General features: G+C 41.2%; 1 protein-coding gene across 10 annotated transcripts in view; it reads right to left on the bottom strand.

The window, feature by feature from the left end:
* Positions 1–26,290, bottom strand: part of CHD7 (chromodomain helicase DNA binding protein 7) — a 132,452-nt gene that overhangs the window by 85,177 nt on the left and 20,985 nt on the right. For 8 of the 10 annotated variants that reach the window (XM_021386048.1, XM_021386045.1, XM_021386053.1 and 5 more), the window contains exon 2: positions 4,129–5,983. In XM_021386048.1, the coding sequence (XP_021241723.1) occupies positions 4,129–5,808 (1,680 nt within the window). In that variant the 5' untranslated portion in view covers positions 5,809–5,983. Of the gene's footprint in view, positions 1–4,128; positions 5,984–7,280; positions 7,378–26,290 lie in introns of those variants that run through there. The other 2 variants (XM_021386049.1, XM_021386051.1) reach the window with 2 other exon arrangements.

Genomic DNA, 26,290 nt, shown 5'->3' with positions numbered 1-26,290 from the left:
AAACTCTTACAGTCAAATACTTTCAATAATTTTTGATTTAAGATAGTTAAGAGCAACTATACAGTATCAGAGTCCCCGTCCCCAAAGGCCTATCTAACCTGAAATCCCATCTCTGAGAAGTTTGTGAAAAAGAACCAAACACATATACAGGAGACGCATCTTGAGAATGAGCTCTCTGCCACTTGTTTATGGCACAGGTCTGATGAGTCAAATGTGGTGCCTTCATGTTTATCCAACACTGATGCATTTTTCTGCACAACGTCTCTGAGATCAGCATCTCAGTGTGCTGTTCTGAGCTCGCCACCTGACAATTTGCTGAATGCCCTTCAAGTATCCAGGACACAAACAACTCCTGTTTCATATTAACCTTCTCCATGCGCCCATATCGCTCACAGTTTTAAACCGCATCTTCCCTTCTCCCCAGACCATCACTCTCTGCCCTTTAAGTGCTGCTCTATTTTCTGAGGCCTGAGGAAGGGACCCAGAACTGCACAGCACTTGCCACGTAGGCATATCGTGCACATATGCACCAACACAATAACAATCTGTGTTTTGCTCTCCACTACTTCTATAGCAATGTCTACTGCTCTGTTTCTTTCTATCAGAGCACATTTTCAGACTGTCATCCAACAACCAGGATTCTGTTCCTAAGAAGAGACCTTTGTTAGACATTTAAACTGCCCAAGCATCATGCCTTGATTTACACAGCTTACAGCCAAGCAATTGATGTTCCTGTCTTATTTCCAATCATTTAGCTTCATTACTGCAGGCTCCACCTCACTTGTGCACTTGGCACTCAGCTTTATTTGAGCACATTAAAGACAGCAGCAAATTTCACATTTGACTTTCCACTCCTTTCCACATCATTTATGAATACTTTGGAGGTCAGAAGCTCACCAGCCCAACACAGATGCCTCCCCTGTGAAAACAAACAAGCTGCTCCTACCCTCTGCTTTGTACCTGGGCCAACCAACTGGCCACCGCAGAACCTGTCTCCCCGCTCCACAGCCTTTGTTAAAGAACATTCAAAACAGGACTTGAAAAATCAAGCACATCGACCGAATGCCCCAGCACTATGGTGGTGCATATAAATACCTATAAAACTCAACTGAAGCCAGGAACTCACTGCTAACAAGGTCCTAATAACCACATCTAGCTGTCAGCTATTAATCTAACCCCGCTGAGTTGTCAGTCACCAGCTGTACCTCTCAGCCAAAATAAGTCGCAGTTTTGTACACAAAAAGAAATAAAGAACTCTAGAATCGACACAGCAATTCTTTTCAAGTTAAAAGCAAAAGAACTTCACTTTCTTTCCAATATATCTAAAAACAAAACAGTAATTTGGTTAACCACAAGCATTACAGCCTTCCCATGATAAGGCTAGCTTCAAATCACTGAAAAATAATTACTAAGATGGCTTCTGTTGATTTAAAAATACACAGTGATTTTCATTTCACCACCTAAATTCATTTTGTTGATTCATTTCATACAAATAATATCAAACCAGTCATTTAAATAACTAACTGTTGCTCGGTGAACAGTTTTCTGCCAATTGACATGAAGGAGAAACCACGACGGAGGCAGGACAGCTGCAGATTCTGTATTCAATCTTAAGAGCAGGGTTTTCACACATCTGCATTTTTTTCCCCAGGGGGTGAGGAGGAGCCGGGTTTTCATTGACTTGAGCAATTTATATTTGATCCAAACAGTTTTCCAGGGGGAAATGCCTGCCTGTCAAGTGTTTCATTACTACAGTCAGATCTCAAACTAATTACTTAATGGGATGGTATGTTAACAATAACTTTTACCAAATAAAAACTTAACAGAAGTAGGCTAACAGAGAAGTTACTTGGCTAGCTACAACTGTTTGAATTACTGATTTTAATCAAATAACTTGAGTTACGGTGTGGTTTTCCTCTAATTATTTAGTTTCAGCACTTACCTTCAAGTTATTCATCTGCAGTTCAAAACTCTGAAATAGTTTGCACAGCTTATTTAAGAGTTGAGCTGTCCACATTTTACCTCATTGCTTAAAGGGAAATGAATGCCCCAAGAACATTTAAAAAGCGTTCCCGTTCTACAAGCAGACGTTCTCCTCCCAAACCATCTGCTGCTGCTAGAAAGAAGTTTAGTGGATGATCAGATGAAATCACAGAATTAACTCCACTGCTGAAGACCACAGCTTTAGAGCACAGCCCTTGTTACAGTCATCTTAAGTCTTCCCACATCTCCTCCATCGCTAGCTGTGAAAGATATCAGTAATGCAGGGTTTCATCCCCTTAGTTTTACAAGCCTTGCATGACCATTTCTACAATTTTCTTTCAAGTTTTTTTCTGCTAGATGTGTCAGCTCTCTTGAGGGTAAAAAACCAAGCATCCAATCTTGTACTCCTATTCCTGAACCCCAAGCTTTTTTTTTTTTTTTTTTTTTTGCAGATTTCTCCACATTGTCATTCACCCTTTCCAGAATTTCTGCTAGTTCTCTTGGATTTTTTGGATGCAGTCTTGATCTCTCTCCACTTCTGTGCTGCTTAGCCACGCAGTCAATAACACAAGAGGCACCATTAAGAACTAACCAGCCAGGAACACACCACCCTATGGCCATGCGAGAAGGGTTATTTACACTCTCCAAACAAAGCATGCACATGGAAGTAGGGGGGTGGGAGCAGGGGGGAAGAGGAAAGGCAACCATATGTACAACATTTCACACCTATTTTGCGGGAGGCAGGGGAGAGAAAGATGGCCATGAAGCCACCGTGTCCCCTTTCAAGGGCAGAGCTTCCTCTTCCTTCCAGTGAAGACTGTCCTCTCCCTCACCCTGACATAGTCACTGATCTCCCTCCCAGGACTAGGTCACCCTAATGCATGCCCTGTGCTTCCCCCTTGGAGAATGTGGAAGCCTCTCCCAGCTGCTGAGCTGCTCCATCCACCACTCCTCGTCAGCTGCTTCTCCACAGCACATACATCTGATTCCCAGACCCACCTCATGCTGTGCGGAGCAGCGAACAGAAGCAGCCGGCAGGCAGCAGAGGAGGGGACTGCTGAGCAGCTGCCTTCCTCACAGTCCTGGGACACTGGCTAGGACAGCTGTTTTTATGATTTATTATATATTATTTATGGCTTATTGTAACATCGTATCATTATGACTGCATTCCAACAATTGTCTCCAAATATTTATGGGCAGAGCTACTCGGCATTAATTACTGAGTGGCTTTAAAAATAATTAAGCCTCTGATATCTTGGCCACCTATTTCATTCAGTACCAAAACCTCTTGAACGATTGACTGCTAGAGCCAGAGGCAAGCCATGGCAAACCCAAAGATCCCAAAAGGCACTTTTGCAGCTCAAGCTTAACGTACTAACGTGTAGTCAAACCCGCTAAGCTACAGAGGGATCAAGATGTTTTAATGTTTCTAGCTTTTAATTGAAAAATGACGTGGAAGCAATATATTTTTCATCAAAACTCAGCAGATCAGAGCCTCAGTAAAATAGAACTTCTGTCTTACTTGAGATTTTATTTAAGCCTCAGAAGATTTGATTTTAGACTATGATTCACATCTGCTGTCTTCTGTTGCATAAACTGCTGCCCCATCACTTCTCAACTGCATTACTTTGTGGTGAAATAAGTTCATCCTGGACATTTTTACACATATGAAAATTTCAGTTTTAACTTAAAAACAAACAAAAAAAATGAAACAAGAGAACAACGTTTATTTAGTATTTAAAGAAAATCCTTGGTTTGACTAAAACAATTCCCTCATAATACACACTCCTTTTAGCAAGTTGCAAATACAAAAGTTATCAGCTTAAACTAGTTCCCACAAATGCTTTCCCACTTTCCCCTCAAAGGAACCAACAAAAAAAAAAACCAGCAGTACTCAGTTCATCCTGTTGCTACACCATTTTTCAGTCCATCTATAAAGCTATCCCGTAATAATTACTTAAAAACATTAGCAAGCTATGCAAACCTTATTTTACTTTTAGCTTCTGGGTACCAAGAAAGTCGCATAACAAGTGAAAAAACGGGGTAGTCAAGCAAGAACATCTGTTTTGAAGCCACAGATCTCGTGCATACCCAAATGCATTTACAATAATGTAAAACACTTTTCATTCATCAGAAGCAGCTTACCTGAAGGACAGGCACTTTTTGCGGTGTGTTTTGTGGTGACTGGTGAAGCTGTGCCCAAGGCTGATGATGAGGATGTGGCGGTGGTGAAGACTGATGATGTATCCCTGGATGAGGCTGCATGGGAGGACAGGTTGGCATTTGCTGTTGAAAAGACTGCTGTTGACTAGGAAGCTGCTGGCCAGGTATTAGTCGTTCTTGTATTGCTTGTGGATCCGCAAGGCCAACACCTGGACAACCATTTGGTCTCATGTGCCCACCCATCTCCCGTGGTGTTGAAGACATACCCATAAAAGGACGATTCTGTTGCATGTTTCGGGGGCCCATATTCCTTTGTCCAATTCCCATGGCACCAGGGGGCTGGTGTGATGGCTGAGGATGGGGTATATTTGGATAACTGCCAACTTCCATTGGTATTCCAGCGCTACCAGGCCTAACCTGTGGAGGAGGCGTACCTGCTGGATTACTCATTGCTTTCATAGGTGACATGGGAGGTGGAGAGGCATAAGTTCCCTGAGGCTGTGAAGGGTGCATAGCTTGCGTGTTCATTTGGTTAAGTGAGCCACTAGGGTGGATGGGTTGCTGGTGCATTAGTCCTTGACCACTGTTTGATGGAAATCCTACAGCATTTGGGTATCTTGGTACAGACTGATTCATTGGAGTGTTATTTGTAAGGCCTAAATTCTGATTCATCCCTGTATTATTAACTAATCCCTGATTAAGGTTACTGTAAGGATATCGAGAATACTGCCCTGAGTTGTTTATAGTAGGTGAGGGTACCGTCTGGCTCCGAGAACTAAAATTAAGTGTTTGCGGCCTAACAGCACCCTGCTGGGGAGGATTAGGGGAGAATCTGGGGCTGTGGGCTACTGATTCTCCATGGAGAGCAGTGGGGGGATGGTGGTGAAATTGCTGGACTGAGTGTCGCAAAGAAGGTGCCATACTGGGATTCTGCTGGGGCACATGAGACAAGTGGCCAGGTCCTGAGGTGGCAATGAAAGGGTTTCCCTGATTGAGGCCTTCTTGGCCTTGAGAAAACTGGTTCATCCTCTGCTGTTGCGGCTGACCGTGCTGTTGCATTGAAAAATCACCACGAGCCATGTAGTTTCCCATCTGCTGCATGTGCTGAGGATGGCCCTGCCCCGGGGGTCCGGAGGGCGCCTGTGGCGGCTGTGTCGGTTGCGGCTGCTGCTGCTGCTGCTGGTATGGTGCTCTTATCTGGTCTGGCACTTGAACTGCCCGTGGCCCCCACATCGAGCCACTGTCTACGAAGGGTTGCCCGTGTCTTTCGTTCTGCATGCTGGGATAGACTCCCATCTGACTGCTAGCACCGCTGCCATGAGGAACCTGAGGAACGGGAGGGTTGTGATACTGTGAATGAGGAGACGCTATACCATTCCCAGGGGCATTGCTTATCATTCTGTTCGGCTGATCCATCAGGTGCATTTTCTGCTGTTCGTATTGATTATAGTGATCAAAATGGGTCAACTTTGCTTGATTTTGATTTGCAGGGGGATGATGAAGAGATGACTGTAAAGAGGGAAATCCTTGATCCATGGGCATTTGCTGCCCCATAGGATTTACTGTGTTTTCAGGATATCCACATTCTCCAAGACCTTCCAGCCCTTCACTGAAAATATTCCCATCTTCTCCAAACAGACTCATCATTCCTGGATCTGCCATCTTTTTGCAGCACACAGCTCCTTGGAGCTACAACTAGAACGCTAGTCTGTGCTTCACCTCGGCGAGGTGTTTTGTCCTCAAAGCCTTTAATCCTCAACTAATCTCCTTCATGTCATTCCATATTTCCTTAATTCTTTTGGACCACGCAGTGTCAGGCAAAGTCTGGTTACTGCTCCTAGAAGCGGGGGAAGGGAGAGAAAGAAAGGAAAATATTGAAATAAGTAACATCAGGCAACATAAAGAAAACATACTCGACTGTTTTCTATACAATGATAGCTAGTTTCAGCCCCTGAAACTCATTTAAAAAATCTATTTCACTTTAAGATGGTTGCATTAGCTTTATCAGAAGCTTTCTTACGATAGGGAGTTCGGAAGCAAGCAAAACACTACCCTTAACCTTAAATTAATCCATTCACTACACTTCCTAGCGTTCCTTTCTTGGGTGGAATAGAACAAAAGAACACAACATGCAGCAGCAGCAGCTGCCACAGCAGGTAGGCAGATGCATGAATATAGCCAAGCAGCCCATCTGCCGAACTAAAGCCCTGAAAACGCTCTAGTTACCAACAGCATGTCCTTAACCTTATTCCCCTGAGCTGCGTAATCAGATGAGCAAGCAGAAGCACCAAGTCCTGCGACAGACTAAAGTTAGTTATACAGAGAACAGATTTTTCAACACGCAGAGGTGACCCTCTAAAATATATCAAACTCCAAGACTCAACTTAATGCTTAGGGAAATATATATATATATTTAGGTGTTTTTATTTTAAACACACAATTTATCTTAATTTAACAAAATTATAAACTGAAAGACAACATGACATGTCTACCCATTTCAGCAAAGCCATATGCTTAATTTGTGTAAGAAAATTAAATTCTTCATTTTATGACACAGCCGATTTCTGAACCCATGCTATGATTTCTTTAACACTATCACCACCCTTCATTATTCATCTTCAAGTAATCATGCCACTAACAGAAACTACAGCAGTACAGAAGACCACACTAAATTTTTGTTCTGCCCAAATTTACAATCCGGATAACTCGTGAAGGAGAATTAGCAATGGCAAAAAAAATAAATAAATAAAACAGTATGCACTTGGACTTGGGGTGGGGAAAATCCTGTAACGCATGTTAACAGAACAGCCTCAGAGAACTTTCAGGTTAGCTTTTTCACAGGAAGCCTGGTGTGTTCTGAAATGCCTCCCTTTCCCACAACTATTCTGTCTGAGCCTGCTTTTTATGGCTCAAACTAGTCAGTCTAACACTATCTTTCCTTCCTAGGGCAAGAATTTTAAATGCCATGGCTATGTTAATAAACTTGAAACTGAGAGTCAACAAAGCCCAACAACATAGCAAATAAAAACAAAACAACTGTTGTTGCATCGTTGTCATTATTTAGTAGAAACCGTACTTGCAGATACTGACTTGCTCTTAATAATCAGCAATCACACAAAACAAGGTTTACCTACATGTACATTCACGTCTCACATTTTGTTGCAGAGAAGGGATGCTTTCTGTCACTTTGGATGCAAAATGCCAAGCTGGACTATTTCAACTGGAGGCAATCTGTCCCAAACAAGTTTTAGGGAGAAAATATCAGCACATTCATTACACTTCTTGCAGTCATTGTCAAGAGCAGCTTCTACAGCATGAAGCAGAGGGCACAAGGAAAAGCACAAGCATTTATCACTCCTCTTAAAATAGCATTTGAATGTCACCTTTAAAACTACACTCTTAAATCTCTTTAGTGCTCAGCTGGGATATTAACACTTATATTTCTAAATCACTTGAGGGTAAATTCCTACGAGCCACCTTCATGTCTCTTAATAACTATTTCTTTTGATTTCATTTCCTTTATTAAGCAAAAGCCATCTGTAGCATTTCTCACCTCAATCAGTTTATTAAAACACAGCATAAGAAAGCTCCAACAAAGCAAGAAAGAGCTTCCTTCACTGAAGCGAGCTTTTTGCATTAGACTGCTCCAGAGCGAAGCATTCGGTCATGGTGAAAATCCCTGCAGTGATTCAGGAACACCCAAAGACTTGTGACACTCCACACCACAGTCAGGAGCTGGCAAAGCTGGGCAGCATCACGTACTGCAGGTCTCTGCCTAACAGAGCAGTCTCTTTGCTTGGAAATGCTAAAAAGCACAAGGCACTGCTCCTGTCACCTCCCAGCCTCCATCTGGGCAATATCAAACTTGAGATCAGACAAGGATCTCTCTCTCCGCCAACAACTAAGCCTACTCACATTCACAGAATTCTGGACGGGTAAGAATTTGTGCTGATTTTGTTAGGTAACACGCCAAAATGACCAATCTTGAAGGCAGACGTGCTCTACCCTTCTGAAACTCTAATGAAGTTTTGCAGTAAAACAACCAAATTCCACAAGAAGAATTCTCACTTTGCTAATTGGGGAGGACAAGCTAACAGAGCATCTCCAGAAACACAGTTACACAAATAAGGCACACATTTGAACTTGCTTTGCTTACTGTTTGTCAGTTGACAGGCTTCCAATAAAACTCAAGTGCTAGTCAGCCACCAACAGCCAACATCAGCAAACAGGAGTTAGGGCCGGCTACTATACCCACAAAACCAAGTTAAAGTAGGGTAAGGGTTGTGTTTAAACAAACACACCTCAACTCTGCCCAGCTGACTCAACACAATTTGCAGATCTGGGCTAGGACCCGTATGGAAGGAGATGTGTTCTGGGTTCCATAGCACATCTGCTTTCCTCAGCACGTGGTCTTTAAAAAGAAAAGCAAATTTTTATGGTGCAGTTTGTACGCAAACAAATCCATCATCTAAATTAAGAGTGAAAACACTGTTTGCCACAATTTATGATTTCAGCTCTGCATTTTTATCTGAAGTGTGAATTGGTTTCATGCTTGTGCTGTTAATGCTAAAGCTATTAGGTTTGAAACACAGCACGAGAACGTGTTTGAGAAGTTGTCTTCAAGCCATAGCAGTATTTCTTCATTTAAGTTTGGCTTTAGATTTATGGCTGCAGCCCTTTACAGTCAGCTGTGCTCTCACCAAACCTTATTCTACTTCCCCAAATAAAAAAGTCACCCTTCTGATGTGATATATGACTAACAGTGCGTGTTTAAGAATGAACGACAGTAGCAGCTACAGTCTGATGAAAACAAGTTGACCAGGTTTTGATAAGAAAACAGTCAATGCCGGAATTTCCTAGTAAGCTCTCAACCTTTTATGTTAACAGGATAGATGCCTTCTAGATAGTTAAGCAAGTTATCAGAGTAACTGCCTTATCACAAGTTACGATCATTTCTTCCCTTTTTCCACTAGAAGCAATGTTATTTTCCTGCTTAAATCCTCCAGGCTCATAAAAAAAAAAAAAAACCACCACACCACAGATGTACACAAAGGTAGGTCCTCTACCAAGGAGTAATTCTAGCTAAGATGTTCCCTGAGCAGTACAGTTCATTTTCCCAAGAAAGCAAGCATACTAACATCAAGACCGGATCAAGACTGACCATGTAAACGCAGCCCACAGCAGTTTGGTATTTTTTCCTATTTGTTTGGTGGGTTTTTCTTTTTTAATTAAATAGTTTAAAAATACAGATTTACGCATTATCTTCTCAACTACCCTGTAAGTTAAAACCAACAGAAATTCATGAAGGAATGTCTACTTTCCAGATACAATGGAAAGACTACCTGAATCGGGTAAACTGCTGAGTAAATATATGAACGTATGACAAGATATTAGAAAAAAAAATCTTAACCAAACTCACAGATTTTGCTATAAAATTCCATAGCTTTTCTGCTCCTGAACATGAGAGTTTGCATTAACTAGACTGAACTCAGAGACAATGAATATATTTCCTTAACACTGCCCTGACAACCTATTCCTGTACAAAGCAATTGTATGATCCCAACCACCAGGATGCAGCCGATTGCTTAACAACCCTGTTGTCTCATCAGACAAAGCTTACATTTACTCTAGTCCACAGCATTCCAGTCCTAAACAGCCAGACTTCACATCTAAGTCATAGTTAACCATTGCTTGACTTACTATTTCAGCGCTCAGCAGCCTTAGGCAGCTTCCCACTTTTACGAGTGGAACAAAACCGGCTGCTCCATAATCATAACCCGATCTAGTGCTGAGGACACGAAAACCTGAATTTCATTAGCCTTGTTCCCAAGGCAGAAAGCAGCAGGTCCCAGCTCTCAAGAACAGGAAGCAACAAGGGCAGCATACAGACACGCCTGCTCTCCGCAACACCATCTGCACATTCTGTTTAGGCTATTTGTAAATGGGCAGGTCCCTCCACATCCTTCTATACAAGAGATTTAGCACCATTTCTTGATAGCCATAAAGCAAGTAAACAGGATAAACAGAATGCGTAAAGGCAGCTAATACTGACTGCTCAAAGTTCTTCTTCCAAGTGAGACACGTCACACGCACCTGATATACTTACAGCTACCAGTGGTATCTCAGACAGAACTCTCAAGTACTTGACAGACGTACAATTTTTTTTTATACAATGCAACCACATATCTGTAACACAATACAACAAATGCTGAAAACAACATGCTGTTTTGAAGAATTAGGCCAAAAAGACCTCTCATGCTAAACACCAAAGCCATGCCAAAGGTCATTCTGAGACCAGGGCCTCAAAATGTAGGATTAAACATTAGGCTACTAAATCTGCATTTAAATATTTCATATATAAACTGCTTTTCAAAACCATTAAGCTCCCACTGGCTGTTAGGGGTAGCAATTTAAGTATTTGTTGCACAGGAGTTGATGGCAGAAATAACAGTAACCAAAGAGATCACCTTATTTTATGTTTGGGAAGAAGACATTCACCCGAAACTTCATAAATATGTGAAATATCCCGATAATTTTGCAAAAATTACACTGCAAAAATTACACTGAGAAATGACTGTTATGGAAGATGGCTGATGAGACTTCTACCATTCAGCTCATCTTCCTATGGAACAAGCAGCACTTCTGCCTGGACAGTTATGCAAGTGCTGAGCTGTGCATGCGGGAAGCACACCTGGTCTCCTGCTTGCTTAATGTTTAGTTCTCACTCTATCACAGACAGCTCTCCATGCATGGTACATTCCTCCAGCATATAGATTAGACAAAATAAAACAGCAGATCTGTAAACTGATTACAATATGATTTTTGACTGTAACTTCCAAAGAAACCATTCTGACTGCCTAAGAGACTTTTTTTTCATTCTATAGTAAACACTTCAGAGAGTACAGCTGTGTTAAAAATCAAGTCCATATAGTTTGTATCAGATCAAAGGATGCCAGGAATCTTGCTCCTCCCCTGCCCCAGGAAAGAGAGAACGGGCTTGCAAGGATGAAAAGAACGAACTCAGGCGATTCAGAAACATTCTGCCTTCAGTGGGAAAAGCCAGCAAATATGGTATAAGCATTTCTGATAAGTTTAATTTCACATCTGTTTTAATAAAGCCCAGTTAATTAGGTCTTCACAGAAAACACATGTACAGTGCCAAGTTTAAGGCAGTCAGTATCTCCTGTTAAAGTAGGAATGGAGGGCAGGCAAGGTGGAATGAAAACTTCACGTGCCTTCCCTCAGAAATCAGCTTCTGCATACATGGAGTCACCTAAACAGCATGAATGTTACTCAGTAACATTTCGGGGGAAAGAAATCTATTAAATCTAAGTTTCCCCATACAGCATCTAAGAAAAAAAAAAAAACAGACTGCATTTTATTTCCTTAACGCATCATGTACTTTGGCAAAGAACAGACTTTTACAGAGGCAACTGAGGGCACAACAGCCTTAGAATATTTGGCAGCTTGCTGCTGTCAAGCAGCTGATGCGGGAATGACCAGCTAGAGTTCAGCCTGTGCCACACATTTGGAAACAATATCCTACGTCATTCAAGTTCACAGCAGCTTTGATACAGGAACCACAACAGCATCATCGAGGAGGAGGATGATGCAAACCCGTCCAGCCTGGTGTTACAACACACACCGGCGGCGAGTTCTGCATTGCAATGCCAGCGGGGCTGCAAACGCTTCTCCCAACATGGGGCACTGCTAATTTTAAACCAGCACCCACAGCATGAAGCAAGCCGCCACCAGCACACCCTTTTCTTTCCACTCTGGTCCACAAGAAATAGGGAAATGCATCTAATACTTCTATTGAAAGTGTGCTTCTGGGGATTTTTAATGAGGCAACCAGGGCAGGGGAAGAAATTGTTTTTACATTTAAGTACACCACAAACACGAGGTGGGGGGGGGGTGGAATAAATGAAGCCAGAAACGCTTCAGTTTTAGCATTATGTGGGTTGGCATTTTAAAAGGAACTCTTCAGTCACACACAACCCTCTGTCCCAACACAAGGTTAAAATACAGATGGGAAAAGGAAGAGGTTTATCTAAAAATAAGTCCCAGATAAGCAAAGGAAACAACTGCAGACAAAAAATATTTCAGGAATACTTTCAAAAATACTCGATAGCTGCATTATCTCACAAATAACGCCGCGAAGAGGACAGCAGCACGTTAACGCATGGGATGATGGGCGGTTTGAGGCGTGAACAACTGGAGGGAGAAGCGCTGCAGCCGTGGTGGACAGCGAACAAAAAGCCCGAGCGGGACCCGGGGGGAAGCCTTATATTGCTGCCATCAGTCACCAGAAATCTCCTAGCAATTACGTCCCCTTATAAAGCTGACACGGACCCAGCCGAGGATCCAGGAGGTGGGGCCAGCGGCGACCCGCTGAGGCGCTGAAAAAACACCCGGCGCAACGGATGCCTCTTGTTAAGGGCCGCGCTTTTTGTGCGCCCACTGCAGTTGTCACTGATTAACCAACTGATCTGGCAATTTCCTACATTCTTTTGCATTTAAAAAGGATCAGAGGGGCTGCGAGCCGTCCCCTTTCATATTCCAGGAGGAGCTGGAGACGGCAGCGGGCCGGCCAGGGCGCGGGGCAGCTCCGGCCGCCCTCCTCCCCCCGCCGGGGCCTGCAGCTGAAAATAATTTATCTGCCGGCTCTGCCAGAGCCCGGCATCTGCGATTGGAAGGGAAATGTATCCATCACGAGTAAACTTGAGCACAAAGACAGGCGGGGTGTCACAGGATACCGAGGGGCAGAGGTCACCGCGGCGAGCGGGAGGCTTAGCGCGGGCGGGCAGGCCGCAGGCATGGCTGCCCTGTGCTCCCGGCCTGCGGAGCGGGCCTGGGCGTGCTGCTGCTGGAGCTCCGCGGTCAGCGAAGCGGCCCCCAGCGCGGAACAACAAAACAAATGGGCAGCTGCTGGAGGAGCGGGGCTCGCCGCCCTGCCCGGCGGCTGAGCGGTTGGAACGGCTTCATCCCCTTCGGAAAGCTGGGCACTGTAAAAATTCATGAGGTGGATACTCGAATGTTTCCCAGGGTTTCCGAACACATTATTTTCACCAAAATGTATTTTCGTTTTTAATTTAATCACGGGCAGGTTTTAAGACTTAATCATTATCCCAAAAGGCTATTTCCAGCCAGGGAATTATGAGCACTTTAAAGTAGCCAGATCCCGTATTTTACTTTACCTGTTATAAGGCCAATACAATCATGTTTCATTCATAGTTTATGAAGTCTGAAAAACCACTTGATGAAATTACAGTCTACCCGTACCACACATGGTATATTTGTCCACGTATATTCTATAATCATTTCAATTTATGACTTGTACTTAAGAGTCATTTTCCTGTACATGTGTTCTTCATAAATACTGGGAGATCACAGCATGCATTTGTACAGGAACCACATATCCACACTCATTTCTGTGAAGATAAATACACCTTATATATCCAAAGTGAAAAGCCAGAGTTTTCACAGAACGAAAGGAACATATTTCAGCATCACGGAACAAAATTGTAGTTCCCCTTTATGCTCTTTACATGTAGCAAGATGAATCATCCTACATCTGAACTTAAGCCCTTATTCAGCTTCTAGCCCTGATGGTAATTTTTGCCCAATACATTTAGCATACTGCCTTTGAACCTTTCAGCAAATAAAAAGAAATACACATTACATTGGTTAACGATTACAAATTACCAGTTTCTCCCCTAAATAACATCAGTATTTTATAAACTAAATACTTAAAGTGAGATCACATATGATCTTCTGGATTTTACAGATCTCCTTTTCAGGTATTACAGATCTCTTTTCTAACAAACACACTAATACAGAATTATTCTTTATTTTATCATATGCAATGGACTATTTAAAGGTAGTGCTACATTATTTTTCTAACTTTAAGTCAACCATAAAGAGAAATGGGTTTGGGGGTGAGGGGACAAATAAGATGGTACACTGCAGGAGACAATATAGTAGATACAGTGAAGATATTTCAGGAATCATTTACTGCCTGGACTGCTCAGTAGGTCCAGCGATTTCCCACAGAATATGGCAGCTGACATACAGAACAAATACCAAAACACTTTCCATAACTGCTGTTTATTAGACTTCTAGAGTTTTTTTTTTTTAATAGAATTATTTGAGTTGGAAGGGGACTTATCTTCATTGAGTCCAACTCCCCTGCAATGAACAGGGACATCTAAGCATCTAGAACATCCTACTGTTTTTTGAAGAGAGAGATGACAAAAAGGTTGTTTATTCTTAGCCTGTGGACTGGGAACAGGCTCTTATATGTCTAAATTAAGTTTGATTTAAAAAAAAACAACAAAAAAAAACATGACGCCTGCCTCAGCGATCATTAAGACCACATCATAAGTGGCTTCACTAAGCTGTTCTCTGCAAAGGAGAATGACAAAAAGAAAAGAGCTTGAAGCACTCCACAGTTCCCAGCATACAAGACTAAGACACTGAAGAATAAAGAAACTGCTGCCTTCAAACTTGACTTATTTCCTACGTTCCTTTGTCCCAATCCACATTTAAGCAGAGGACAGTTCACAAAGTGCATACACACATGGAAAAAGGTGCCTGCACAGCATAGGCAGTCCTGGCAGAAGTTACACAGTTGGAATGGGGACTGCCAGATCAGTGCAGTCAGGTCTTGTATCCTTTGTAGCTTTTCTTTCTGGGCAGGACCGAGCTAGACTGCTTTTCCTCTGTATAACCAGAGGAGATTCAAAACAAAGAGAACCAAATCTTGTGCAGATCTTTAATAGGTCTCCAGTTTCTTCCTTACAAAGAATGGAGGCGTTTTCAAGTGTGTTGTTTAATTGATATGCACTTCTGAAATGACTCCAACGTATCTCAACTCAAAAAAGTCTTTCAGGGAAAAAAAACTGTCCTGTACTTTTAGAACTGTGCTATCTTCCTCACTCCCATTTTCACCAAGATTTTAAAGAATTTGGAAGTAGTTTGCAAGCCAAAGATAATTACTGACCCAGTCTCCAGAGCCATAGTTATTCAAGCTATTGCAAGCAGTAGGAGCAGTTGACATTTATCTGCCACAACCCCCAGCAGGGAAGTTCTTGAGCTACCTCCAGTTCTCCCCAAGCTTTTCAGAGATTTATGACAAGAATACATCAGTAGTGCTGCAAATCCAATCATGGATAAGATGTGAAAGGAAGTTTTTACTCATCTGAAAACAAACTTGGAGGGACCTACCAAGAAATAGAGCCAGTTTCCATTTTCTCTCAAAAAGCAGGGCTAAACTCAATTTTAAAACTAAAAGCGCCACCTTCACTGATCCTAATGATCTCATTTAAATTTACCTTTCACATTTATCAATCTTGCTGCATCATTTCAAGAAGATTATAAGCTCACAAGACCTTTTAAAAACAAACCCATTCCCACAGTGCTCTCCCTTCAGCATGAACAATTTATTTCTCCTCATTGAAAAATTTCTGCGAGATTAAAATCTAGTGTAGAGGGATATTTTTTCTTATTTTTTGCTGTTTATTGTAAAGTAGGAAAAGCAAGCAAATTAAAGGCAGTATTCTCATTTTTTGGTCAAACTGTTCTACAAACATGAGAAATAAGAAAGCTTATTTTGATAGCTGTGGAAGAGGTTTGATGATCAACTTCACTGGACTAGGAATTTCTTTACTGAACAAGTCTGATTCAAAAAACTGTTAATTAAAGAAAAATAAGAGGCAAGACACTTAAGCAGCAAAGATCCTAAAACAAAAGAATTCAGGACTCAAACATCTAAATACATATTCATTTCCTCACAAGCTACAACAAATTTGTAACAGCAACATTAAACTATAATTGCAATAATATTTTCTTTCTACAAAAAAAATACTCCTTCACAATTCAACAGCCATCAAGAGACCAAAACCATCAACCCTTACACTGTGTTTTCCTTAAGAAGCAAACAGTAAATGGCATTCTCATAGCATCCTTAGCACATCAGGAAGTGGCCTCTCTCTCTCTCAGCATGCAAAGACTTACATCACCTTGAAACCAATATACACCACACAGTTGAGGAAATAGAATGGATGAGGCTCTGCTAGAGATCAATTGATTTAGGAATCACAGGAATTGGTGTCAGACAGAATGCTTATGCTTGTATAAGTGAATGCGATTTGGATCTACAGCTGAGATTTGGGTAACTGTTTCATTAGTGATGTTTATGGAACAAAATTTAGCTCCTTGTCCCCTCCATTATATATCCTACTTAAAACTGGTCATGAAATGAAAGTATTCAGAAGTAACTTGAGAAAGATGGTAAACTGCCTGATGCCAATAGTAAAACCTCCACAATGAGCTTTCCTGACCAACTTTTTACACCACCTTTTTAATTACTGTATTATCCAAAAACCTAAAGCACAGATGACCACGATTCTTCCTTTCCAACCCTGCTTAGAACCTGAAATCCTCATGTACAGAGAACAACGATTTCTGTACTTAGTCCTGAAATAAGAAAAGAGAGGATCACCTCAGAAAATCATGTGTTATATCCTCAAGTGAAACTGCGCATTCAAAGCAAAGCAAGCAGTGAAACTTCTCAGTACCCCTAGGATACTGTACAGCAGTTCCAAGTTTGGATGCGAAGGCATTGCTGAAGGGAGGAAAAAAATATATATAACTATTTGAGAAACTTCAGTGTCTTATCACACTAAAATACAAGATGACTTAACTGGATAAACTGACCTTATGCCACTTGGACGCAGATTTTGTAAAAACTGCTAAGGGGGATGTTGTTCAGCCCTCAAACCCAGTTCTCATTTCACGGTGTAATGGATGCTAACAGAGAACATATCACCGACTGCACCTATCGTAACTCCATAGCACTCAACACTTCACACAGCTTACAAATTACTCTAGCCTGTTTCTGAGCATCCAAGCTGCCACCTTCCCTTTCTAAAGCACCTTCACTAGTCAGCCAAGCCCCACTGCAAGCTTGGGTGGCAGCAGAGGCTGCATTCTTGACTTACTCAAAGGCTGCTGACAGCAAAAACCAGAAGTATTTACCAAGAACCTTGATATTAAGTAACTTTTTATTCCTCTGGAAAATTGCATTTGTGCTTTTGCCCAAAGAGATTGTGGATGCCCTATCCTTGGTGGCATTTAAGGCCAGGCTTGATGGGTTCCTGGGCAGTCTGATTTAGCAGTTGGCAACCATGCCCATGGCAGGGGGGAGTTGGAACTAGATAATCTTAGAGGTCCCTTCCAACCCAAGCCGTTCTGTGATTCTATGATTGATTTCTGACTACTTACAAAGCAACTTTCCAAGGTCAGGAGGCTAAGTAAGGTTTTGTTGAACAAATTCTAACCCTTATTTCTGACAATATTAAGTATCTTATTAAAAAAAGTAATTAGCACATTAAAAAAGAAACCCCACACAGCACTTCAACAACATCTGCCTGCCTGCTTAAAAGGGGAATTTTTGTTATTCTTTCGGGATCTCAAGATTGTAAACAGCATAACATACGAGAGGGATTATTTTTCCCCCCCCCCCCACAAAATCAAGATACTCTACCAAGAAAGAGGGTAACTCTTTTTCCATCTACAATAAACAGGTAATTCAATTCAGTTCATTTAAACTAGGAGAGTCAACTCCATGCTATCAGCCTGGTACACAAATAGCCCTTGTTGATAATCTGGGAATTAAAGATTATTGATACAGCCAAGACATACTACTTTACTCAAAATTGTACAGTTCATTTTTGATATATCATAACTGTCCTCTACGTCTTTTTCACAACAAGGACAAAACTAAGAACTTTAAAAGATGAGAGAAGAACCAAGTGAAGTAGTGACATCAAAACTGGAGCGAATTTACAGCTAAGGTCCACAACAGAACTGCAAAAGCCTTTTTTCCCCCAGAGCTGAAATCAACCAAAACAAGCTTAAAGACAGGGCTTCGTTTGAGAAGAAAGGAGAAAGTATACATCAGCAAAGCACTGATGCAAGGAACATATACAAGATAGAAACCTATGTACCACCTCTATTTCAAATCTGTGACAGCAATATAGACCAATCATTTGTACTGCTGCTTTTTAATATTGTCAGAAAAACAGCATCCGTTATTTCACAAAAGACATACCACCCTTCATGACAACTGTTAGAAATGAAACCATGTTACAGAACACATTCCAGTATCCTCATAGTTTAGAGAACTATTCTGAAGATGCCAATGTATACCACAAACTTCAGATTTCACAGAAGCCCAGAGATTGTCCAGCTTCCACTGCTTCTTATTCAGTCATTTAAAGTAATTTCCCATTTCTGCTGTACCATACAGTAAATAATTAATCGGAGAGCCTGTCAGCTATAAGGACTAGCATACCAGGTAACCCAACTCTTAAACCATCAGTAGATATGCTGCTGCTTGTTGTTCCCAAATGTAGAAAAAAAAAAAAATCACAAGTTAGCTTCTCTTTGACCCTGACTTTGCATCTTTTCTAGTAATGCTCCAAAACATAAGAGGCATAGAGGGAGGGAGCTTTTTTTCTAAAAACACTGCAGAGCCCCTTAGCTGATATCTCCATACCCACTGTCACTGCTTAGTTGAACTGCGAGTCTATTAACAGCGTGACAGTTGCTCATGAGTGAGCACCCAACTCAGATGGTGAGTCACATAACTACTATCCATCAAGAAAAGCACTCCTGTGTCATCGAATCCTCTCCTCCTTGGTTACCATTTCATTCACTCTGTAATTTTCAAGAAGGCAACATATTTCATGGGCACAGAGCTTCTGTTTGCACAGAACAATGTGTGACAACTGCATGGATGGTCATGCGTTAGCACAGAAAACCATTCAGAACTGTATTACACCTCCAGTAATGCAATACATTCATTCTCCCAAAATGCACAGTATTTTATTTCTATATTATCCGTTTCCACCAACATCAAGCTAATAAATGCATGATCCTCATCTAGAGTGAAACCAGTGACAAAGTTACACGTGCACATAGCTGGTACCAGTGCTAATTTGAGGAATATGTAGAAACCTTGCTTTCAGGAGAATGAGCATTAGCACTTCTAACGTGCTCTGGGATTTCAAGTTGAGTGTAGGAATCATTAAAAAAAAAAAAATCACTTTACAGTAATTTTCAACCGGTTGCCTAACACCCATCTCCTAAGTGACTATCATCAAAACACAACCATAACACCAGTGACAAATTAATATTAAAACCCTTCAGTGAGATCACAGAACTCCTCAAAACAAAACAGCCCAAGCTGTCAGAGCACACTTCTCCCATATGCGGTGTAGCAGCAAGGGTCTGGAAAACAAAAGCTTTGCTCAGTTACAGAAACGGGTAGTAGGTGTATTCCTCATTCACACATAGATAGCATTTTGAAATCCAAACCAATTTGCCAGTGTCTAAACAGACTTAAAACACCAACAAGAAGTACTTCCAAAGGAAGAAGATCACCAGAAAAAGGGAAGCTGCTCGCTTGTTCGGCCAACTTGGCCAGCTGGGAATACACTCTGATGTACACAGGCAGGGATAACTAACGAAGCTTTGCAGTGTTTCCGCACGCCAGAGGGTCCGAGCAGCGGGGGCAGCTGCTGTGTGGGACAGGCCTCCAGCACCGCTCACACAATGGAGATGAGGAAGCACATTCATGATATGAAAATGTACCTCACAAATATTACGATATCAGACGCATGTGTGCCAAGATTCTGGAGGCAAAGGAGAAGTATGTGAGCCATATTCTCAAAACCCACAACCCCTAATTCCCCACGGTCAGCACGGTGTCTGGTCCTTAGACACGTTACTCAACTCAGCAGATGAAGGAAACAGTCGCAGCAGCAGGCCTCAGAACAGATGGAAAGCAGAGCAGCTGAGAAGGGAAACGTCTTTGTGGGACGGAGGTGGGGCATGTGGCCCGTCCCTTCTCCCAGCTCTCGAGCTGTGTGCAGCCATCGCTGAACTTCTGGCTGCGCTTGGGGGAAAGCTGAAGGCAGTGGTAGGTGGCTGGGTAATGTAGTGCTCCCAGCTTCCCCATTCAGAGGACAGGGGCGGCAACAGAGTCGCACAAGGAGGACCTGCAAGTGCTGGGTGCGAGCTCCTCAAGGGTGGCAGAAGAAAACAAGTTTGGTGATAGATTAAGATCAAAACAGATCAAAGTTTGAGGGATGCTTTTCTTTTTTTAAAGAAGAGGTATTAGAGTAGTGAAGTGGCACAGAAATACATACACAGAAATAATGGAGGAAGAGGAAAAAACAAACAGAAAGAGAGGAAGGATAAAAAAAATGAAGAAGAAAACCTTGACATATGGTACAATTATTCCACTACAGTTTAGATTCACAGCTTTACAACACCTGCACAGTTAATAACCGTATTAAGTCATACATGATGTCACCACTATTTCCTTTCTCAACTTAGTTAACTGTTAGGGGAAAAACATCTAACATAGGTTTCCACGCTCTTGGAAAGACAAATGACTGTCCAAGATGAAGATGTGTGTCCCCTGGCGTTGTATGGAATGCAACCTGCACCAAGACCTCAGGAGAGACAAATGGATCGAGTACCTCAGGGACACAGAAACACTTCGTAGAGATGGTTTTACAAAGCAGAAACAGTGGAATGGGTTTGTTTGTTTGTTTTAAATTTGATTTTGTGAATTTGTTTGGATTTTTTTTTGATTCTTTTAATCCTGGATGGAAGCATCTCTTGCAATCCATTTGGCTTCTTAAGTCAGGAGACAGTAACTAAACTTATCAATGTGTAAGACGGAAGCCCTCATATCAGAGCAGCAGATTAGTGTTAACCCAGATAATGCAAACAAGGTCATTCAATGCTTGCAGAAGGCACATATAAATACTCCATTATATTTATATAAATAACTGCTCCTCACCTGGCCTGCCATGCAGGTTTAGACTTTGAACGCTGATTATCAGCAGCTGTAAGCAAGTGCAGAACCAACAGGGCAGCGGAAAGTTTTTCATGACAGTTTTTCCTCCTCACTTATTTCTGTTCCTAACCACAAACAAGATGCCTTCTTTCTACTGCTTACCCCAAACATCTCGATCTAACCATTAGATGAATTTGCATCACCACAGGGGCAGTAAACAGCAAGCATAGAACAAAGAAGAAGCAAGAGCAGGACAGCTGCTTCCAAGAAGCACAGCCCACTGGAGCAGCTTAGGTCTACACCACTCATTCAAAAAGCCTTCATGCCAGGTAGGTGGTTTAGCAATCCAACTTCAAAAGCATGGCATTAAAATAAGCCAGGCACCTGCTTTATGGAAACACGAGAAACCAGTGTCTGTGTCTCTGCTATGACTTCCAGAGAAAAAAGGGAATTCTAATTTGATCAAATACATGAAAAAAATATTTTGCACTGAACTAATTAGCCATGCAATCAAGTCAATACTGAACAATATTCAAAACATGGAAAGTTACCACTCCTGCTGGCTTGCAGGGAAAACTGATGACTTTGAGTTCCTTCATACCAACGTAAAACTACAGTGAAGGATGCAGATATTCTGGGATCTGACATTAGAATTTTAGACAAGAAATGTTATGCCTCCATATGATTTAGGAAAATAAAGGTCATTTGTGAGTGTTCAGGCTATTTGTCAGGAGAGCAAAAGAACAGGTTTCAGTTTAGACCTTCCAAAAGCAATTAATTCATGGTGCTCAGAGGACTGCCTCCAGCAGTTCAATCCAAGCACACACATGCTCCCTCAGTAAATGGCTGTTTTGGATAAACATGCTCCTTACGGGAAGAATATTTTGTCTACATCCAGTCCATACCCAGGAAACCTTCTGAACACGGAGAGGTAAAACTTTCTTAGATTTCTCATAACACTTCCCTTGATCACATTGTACTTGCCTGCAGTCTTCCCTAAATCCCCCATATTAAAAGCCAATTAGCATAAGATTGGGTTTTATACATTCCTTTCTAAAAACATACTCACCCCAACATTTTTAAAATATATCCCCCTATTTGAAAGACTTTTGTTCCAAGAGCTGACCATTACAGACTATTTTCTAGATATGGCAGGACAAATTCCTTCCTGTCTGAGAGTTTCCATGGTAATAAAAGTCCCCTTTAAACACATTCACGGTGGTTTGGGCAGGCCAAACAGGCAGCCTTTGTACTGAAAAGCTCCCTCTTTGTACTCCTCTGTGCTGATCCTGCACAAACTACCGTAAAAGTGTATTTTAGTGGAGGCAGAGTAAAACTAAGGCTCACATCAGTTTCACACGACAACTGTTTATTCCACAGCACAGACACAACCCTCTAGAAGATTCCCTTCCCAAAGAATTTCAAGTGGTTGAAGAAAGCAAGATACAGGCCAGTCTATGGCACATTTCAAGCAGCCCTAACCCAAGCAATTTTCCCACTATTAAAAAAAAAAAAAAAAAAGCAGAAGTGCAATGACAAGCCTGCCTTTCTCTTCCCTGCTCCCCATCCTGCAGACTCATTTCTGCTTGGAGATGGCACATTTACACCAGTGCTCACATCCCCTATTAAAATGGGGCAGTCTTAATTGATACCTCTGTACCAGTGTGTCATGGAAAGGGACTGGGAGGATGACCTAAAATGTGTTTTGACATGCTATTTTGAGAAATAAACAGAAACACAAACTGTTTCAGGATGTCCAGCAAAGAAGCTCCTTTTAAAGTGCAACCTGTTCACATTTGTACTTTGACACCTTTGAATACTAGCACAAATTCTGATACAGTTAAGTCTTGCAATTAAAGGAGCATTTTTTGTGTTTCAAATTTACATTTCTGCAAGTCTCACAGTATTTCAGATTTCAATTTTTTTTTTCCCAGTATCAATACAGCAGCCCTCCTACAGAAGCTGGCCCAACTCTGCAGGCAACAGTCTCTTAAAGAATTAAGTCATCAAGCATACACATGCAACTTTAATTCACTAAGAAAAAGATTTCAGCCGTCCTTTCAATTTTCCTCTGTTAGCTTTTGAAAATCAGTATGCAGATTTCATTTTAGATAAAAAGCTTGTACTTCCTGATGAGTTTGTTCTCTAGATTTCAAATACTGTACGTACCTTCAGACATCTCCTCAAAACTCTTAAGTGCAGCTCAGTTCCCAAGCCAGTCTTTCTCTGCTTATGATAAAATAAGGCAGAGCAAACCATAGGCATCTGACTTGCACGGTCAGTTTTTCCCCCATTCTAGTTAAAATGGAGGCTTTTTTTTTCCACCTCACCTTGCAGAAGTTTCAGCACAGCATATATAGTCTCTGGTCTAGGCCGTCGAGAAGACGCACGAAGAAAGCAGCAAGATCACACAGGAGCAGCTCAGAGATCAACATACTGCTTCAACTCTCTCATCTCAGATGTTCTAACATATCCACCACCCCCACACTCCTCTCCCACCCTCTCTCCTGTTTAACCCATTTCCCCTTGGGTGCCTCTATCCCCAAGAGGTACCGTCTTGATTGAAGAGTCTCTTTGCTTCCCAAGAATTGAAGCGGTTTGTATGGAAAGCATTATCCAGATGAGTGAAAAACCTGTCTTGTAATCACTTTCACAAGAGTTAAGAATGAAATTTCCCAATCTTTGTCACATCTAATTTAGAGACATTTAACTTTCCTTTTTGGCAATAGAGGAATCAGCCTACTAACTACAGCAAGTTTGAAATGATGGGAGGCAGTCCAGTAACATTTTAGACAGAGAGACTGCGCAGAAGGGAGATGTTTCAGAAAAGCACATTATGCAGAGCTATTTGGATCCCATAAGAGCAAGCTATCGCTGTAACTGTCTGGAGAAACTTTGGGGGTAAGCAGATTTTAAGAGGACAATCATAGCAGGTACAGAAAATCGGAAGATAACAACGTAGTCATGAAAAACCTCTTAAAAAGAGAGGTCTAGTAGGTCACTGGCTACTTGCAATTGAAAATATATATGTGTGTTTTTGCTTAAGCAATAGCTAACAGCCTTTTTTTCCAACAGAAAATTTCAGGAAAAGAAACCGAACAGAATTTGTTTTGGTTGCCAGCAAAACCTAGTCTATCGCTTTCGTTGAAACTAGTCCAATTTAAACAAACATCAATATAACATCCCACATTTCTCATGCTAACAAATCTTATTAAGAATACTTCCACAAACACACAGCATTGCTCAGTTATTAACAAATAACATTTCTTATGCGGTCCTTAAGAATTATTTATAGCAAATCCATGTACTTCAGCAACCCAGCTATGAATCTATCTCCCTAAACAGATGCAACTTGTTAGGTGACTCTCGCTGTAGGTTGCAATGTCTGTGAGTATGCTTAAATTGCCCTCAGATTATGCTTTATCAAGCTATCATGCTGATTGCAAGATAGCTGAACATAGTCAGAAAAAGGTAAACTGTAGCCACTATTTCTTATGCATCCACTTCTTAGAATCAGTCATCATACAACAGAGATTTCATTACCACCCTGTTCTGACAGAAACCAATATTAATTATTATTTGAATTAACCTTTGAGCCGTAGTTTTCATCAGTACTCAGTAAAGACATGGACAATTTCTAATTACATTCTACCCTCATTATAAGTCACTAGGCTGTAAAGCTGTATCTGACAAGACTACTATACTTGGCCTTGAAATGCTTTGGACTTCACTATAAATCTTTCAGAAACACCTAAGAACTCATTGAATCTAAGAGCTATCGCACAGGATGCTTCTCCAAGGATTCGGGAGTGTTTTTAAAGGGATACCAACTGTGAGAGTGCAAATCTGCAATACTTTTGCTGAAGGAGAACAAGCTATTGGTGGCTTTATCATTCAGCTTCATTAAACAGGGGATCTTTTACCTAAACTTAAGTACAGTGTATCCACTCAGTCTTTTAACTGCAATTATGCAGTAATCATCAACTGAACCTAAAGTATACTCAACAACATAATTAAAAAAATGACAATTCAGTCTGACAAAAGTCTTATTCTCAAGCCTAAGGCAAACATCTGCACCGTAGGCTATACTTACTATAGCCTAGAGAGAAAATGTATCCAGAAAAGAGTTTGCTTTCAAGCAGGAAAGGTGGATTTTTCAATGTCATAATTGGAAAATACCCATTAATCAATATACAAAGATACGTGCAAGAGGATTTTTTTTTCTTCTGTAAGTTTTCTGCTTTTCCTCACAAAATCACTACAGTCACTTAGTTAGCCAAAATATAATCAAATACGTACACAGGGAAAGCAAATGCCATTTGGAGAACAGGTTTCCATCCTTGACTACGCCAAATCTCTTGAGCAAATAGGTTAAACTTCTAAATGAGTTGCCTCACTTAGGCAACTTTCACAAAGCTCACATTTATGACTAACTCCAAATGCTCCAACTCTGAGCAGAAGATGGTTTCATTTGAAAGAATACCAGAGGCTAGGATCTACCAAGCTTCCAAACCAGAACTTGACTTAGCCACTAACTCTAGATATATTTCAAGATTCTGTTTTCAGCTTCCACTGCTGAAAATGCTTGTATCTTAAAACAGAAGCCTCAACATAAAATCAGTTTAATTCCAGTGGATGACATTTCATGTTACAGAAACCTAGAACTGGACTGAGATGTACCACAGATATGAGCTTTAATTCTGTTCATTTGCAGATCACTTGGTAAATGCTTTAATCACACAAAAGAACTAAGTAACATAAACATTTTAGAGAGAAAATACAAGACATAAGGAAATCCAGTATAAAATTTGGAGTTACACTAGCTGTGCATGTAATTAAATATGTTACTGACTTCATATCAGTTAATGCACAGCAATCTTGTAATCACATAGGGCAGGTGACAGTCCACGACAAGAATAGCTACGTACTATCGGGCTTATCACAAGACAGAACAAACCAACAGATTTTAGATCTCTTGGTTTTGGGGAAAGGCCAGGGACTATGGATGGAACTTGAGTCTATAAAATGTGCAGTGTTTGTAAGGTTGCTGTTACTGGTATTGCCAGCTCTAAAAACGCATCTATTTTAACACAGAAATTGTGCTTTTCTTTCCAAGCAGAGTTACCAAGATCACTACCTTAAATTAAGGCCACAAATTCTTAAACTATCCAGATCATTTACCTTAAAGCCCCAGGCTGTCCACTGAAAAACACAAGAATTGGCCATAGTAGTGTGCTTTTGTTTCTTTTTTTGCCCTTGACATTACTTGTT

Source organism: Numida meleagris, chromosome 2, assembly GCF_002078875.1.
Source record: "Numida meleagris isolate 19003 breed g44 Domestic line chromosome 2, NumMel1.0, whole genome shotgun sequence".
In the NCBI taxonomy this organism is placed as follows: Eukaryota; Metazoa; Chordata; class Aves; order Galliformes; family Numididae; genus Numida; species Numida meleagris.
The sequence above is the reverse complement of the archived record's forward strand: the minus strand, read 5'-3'. Positions and strand labels throughout refer to the sequence as shown.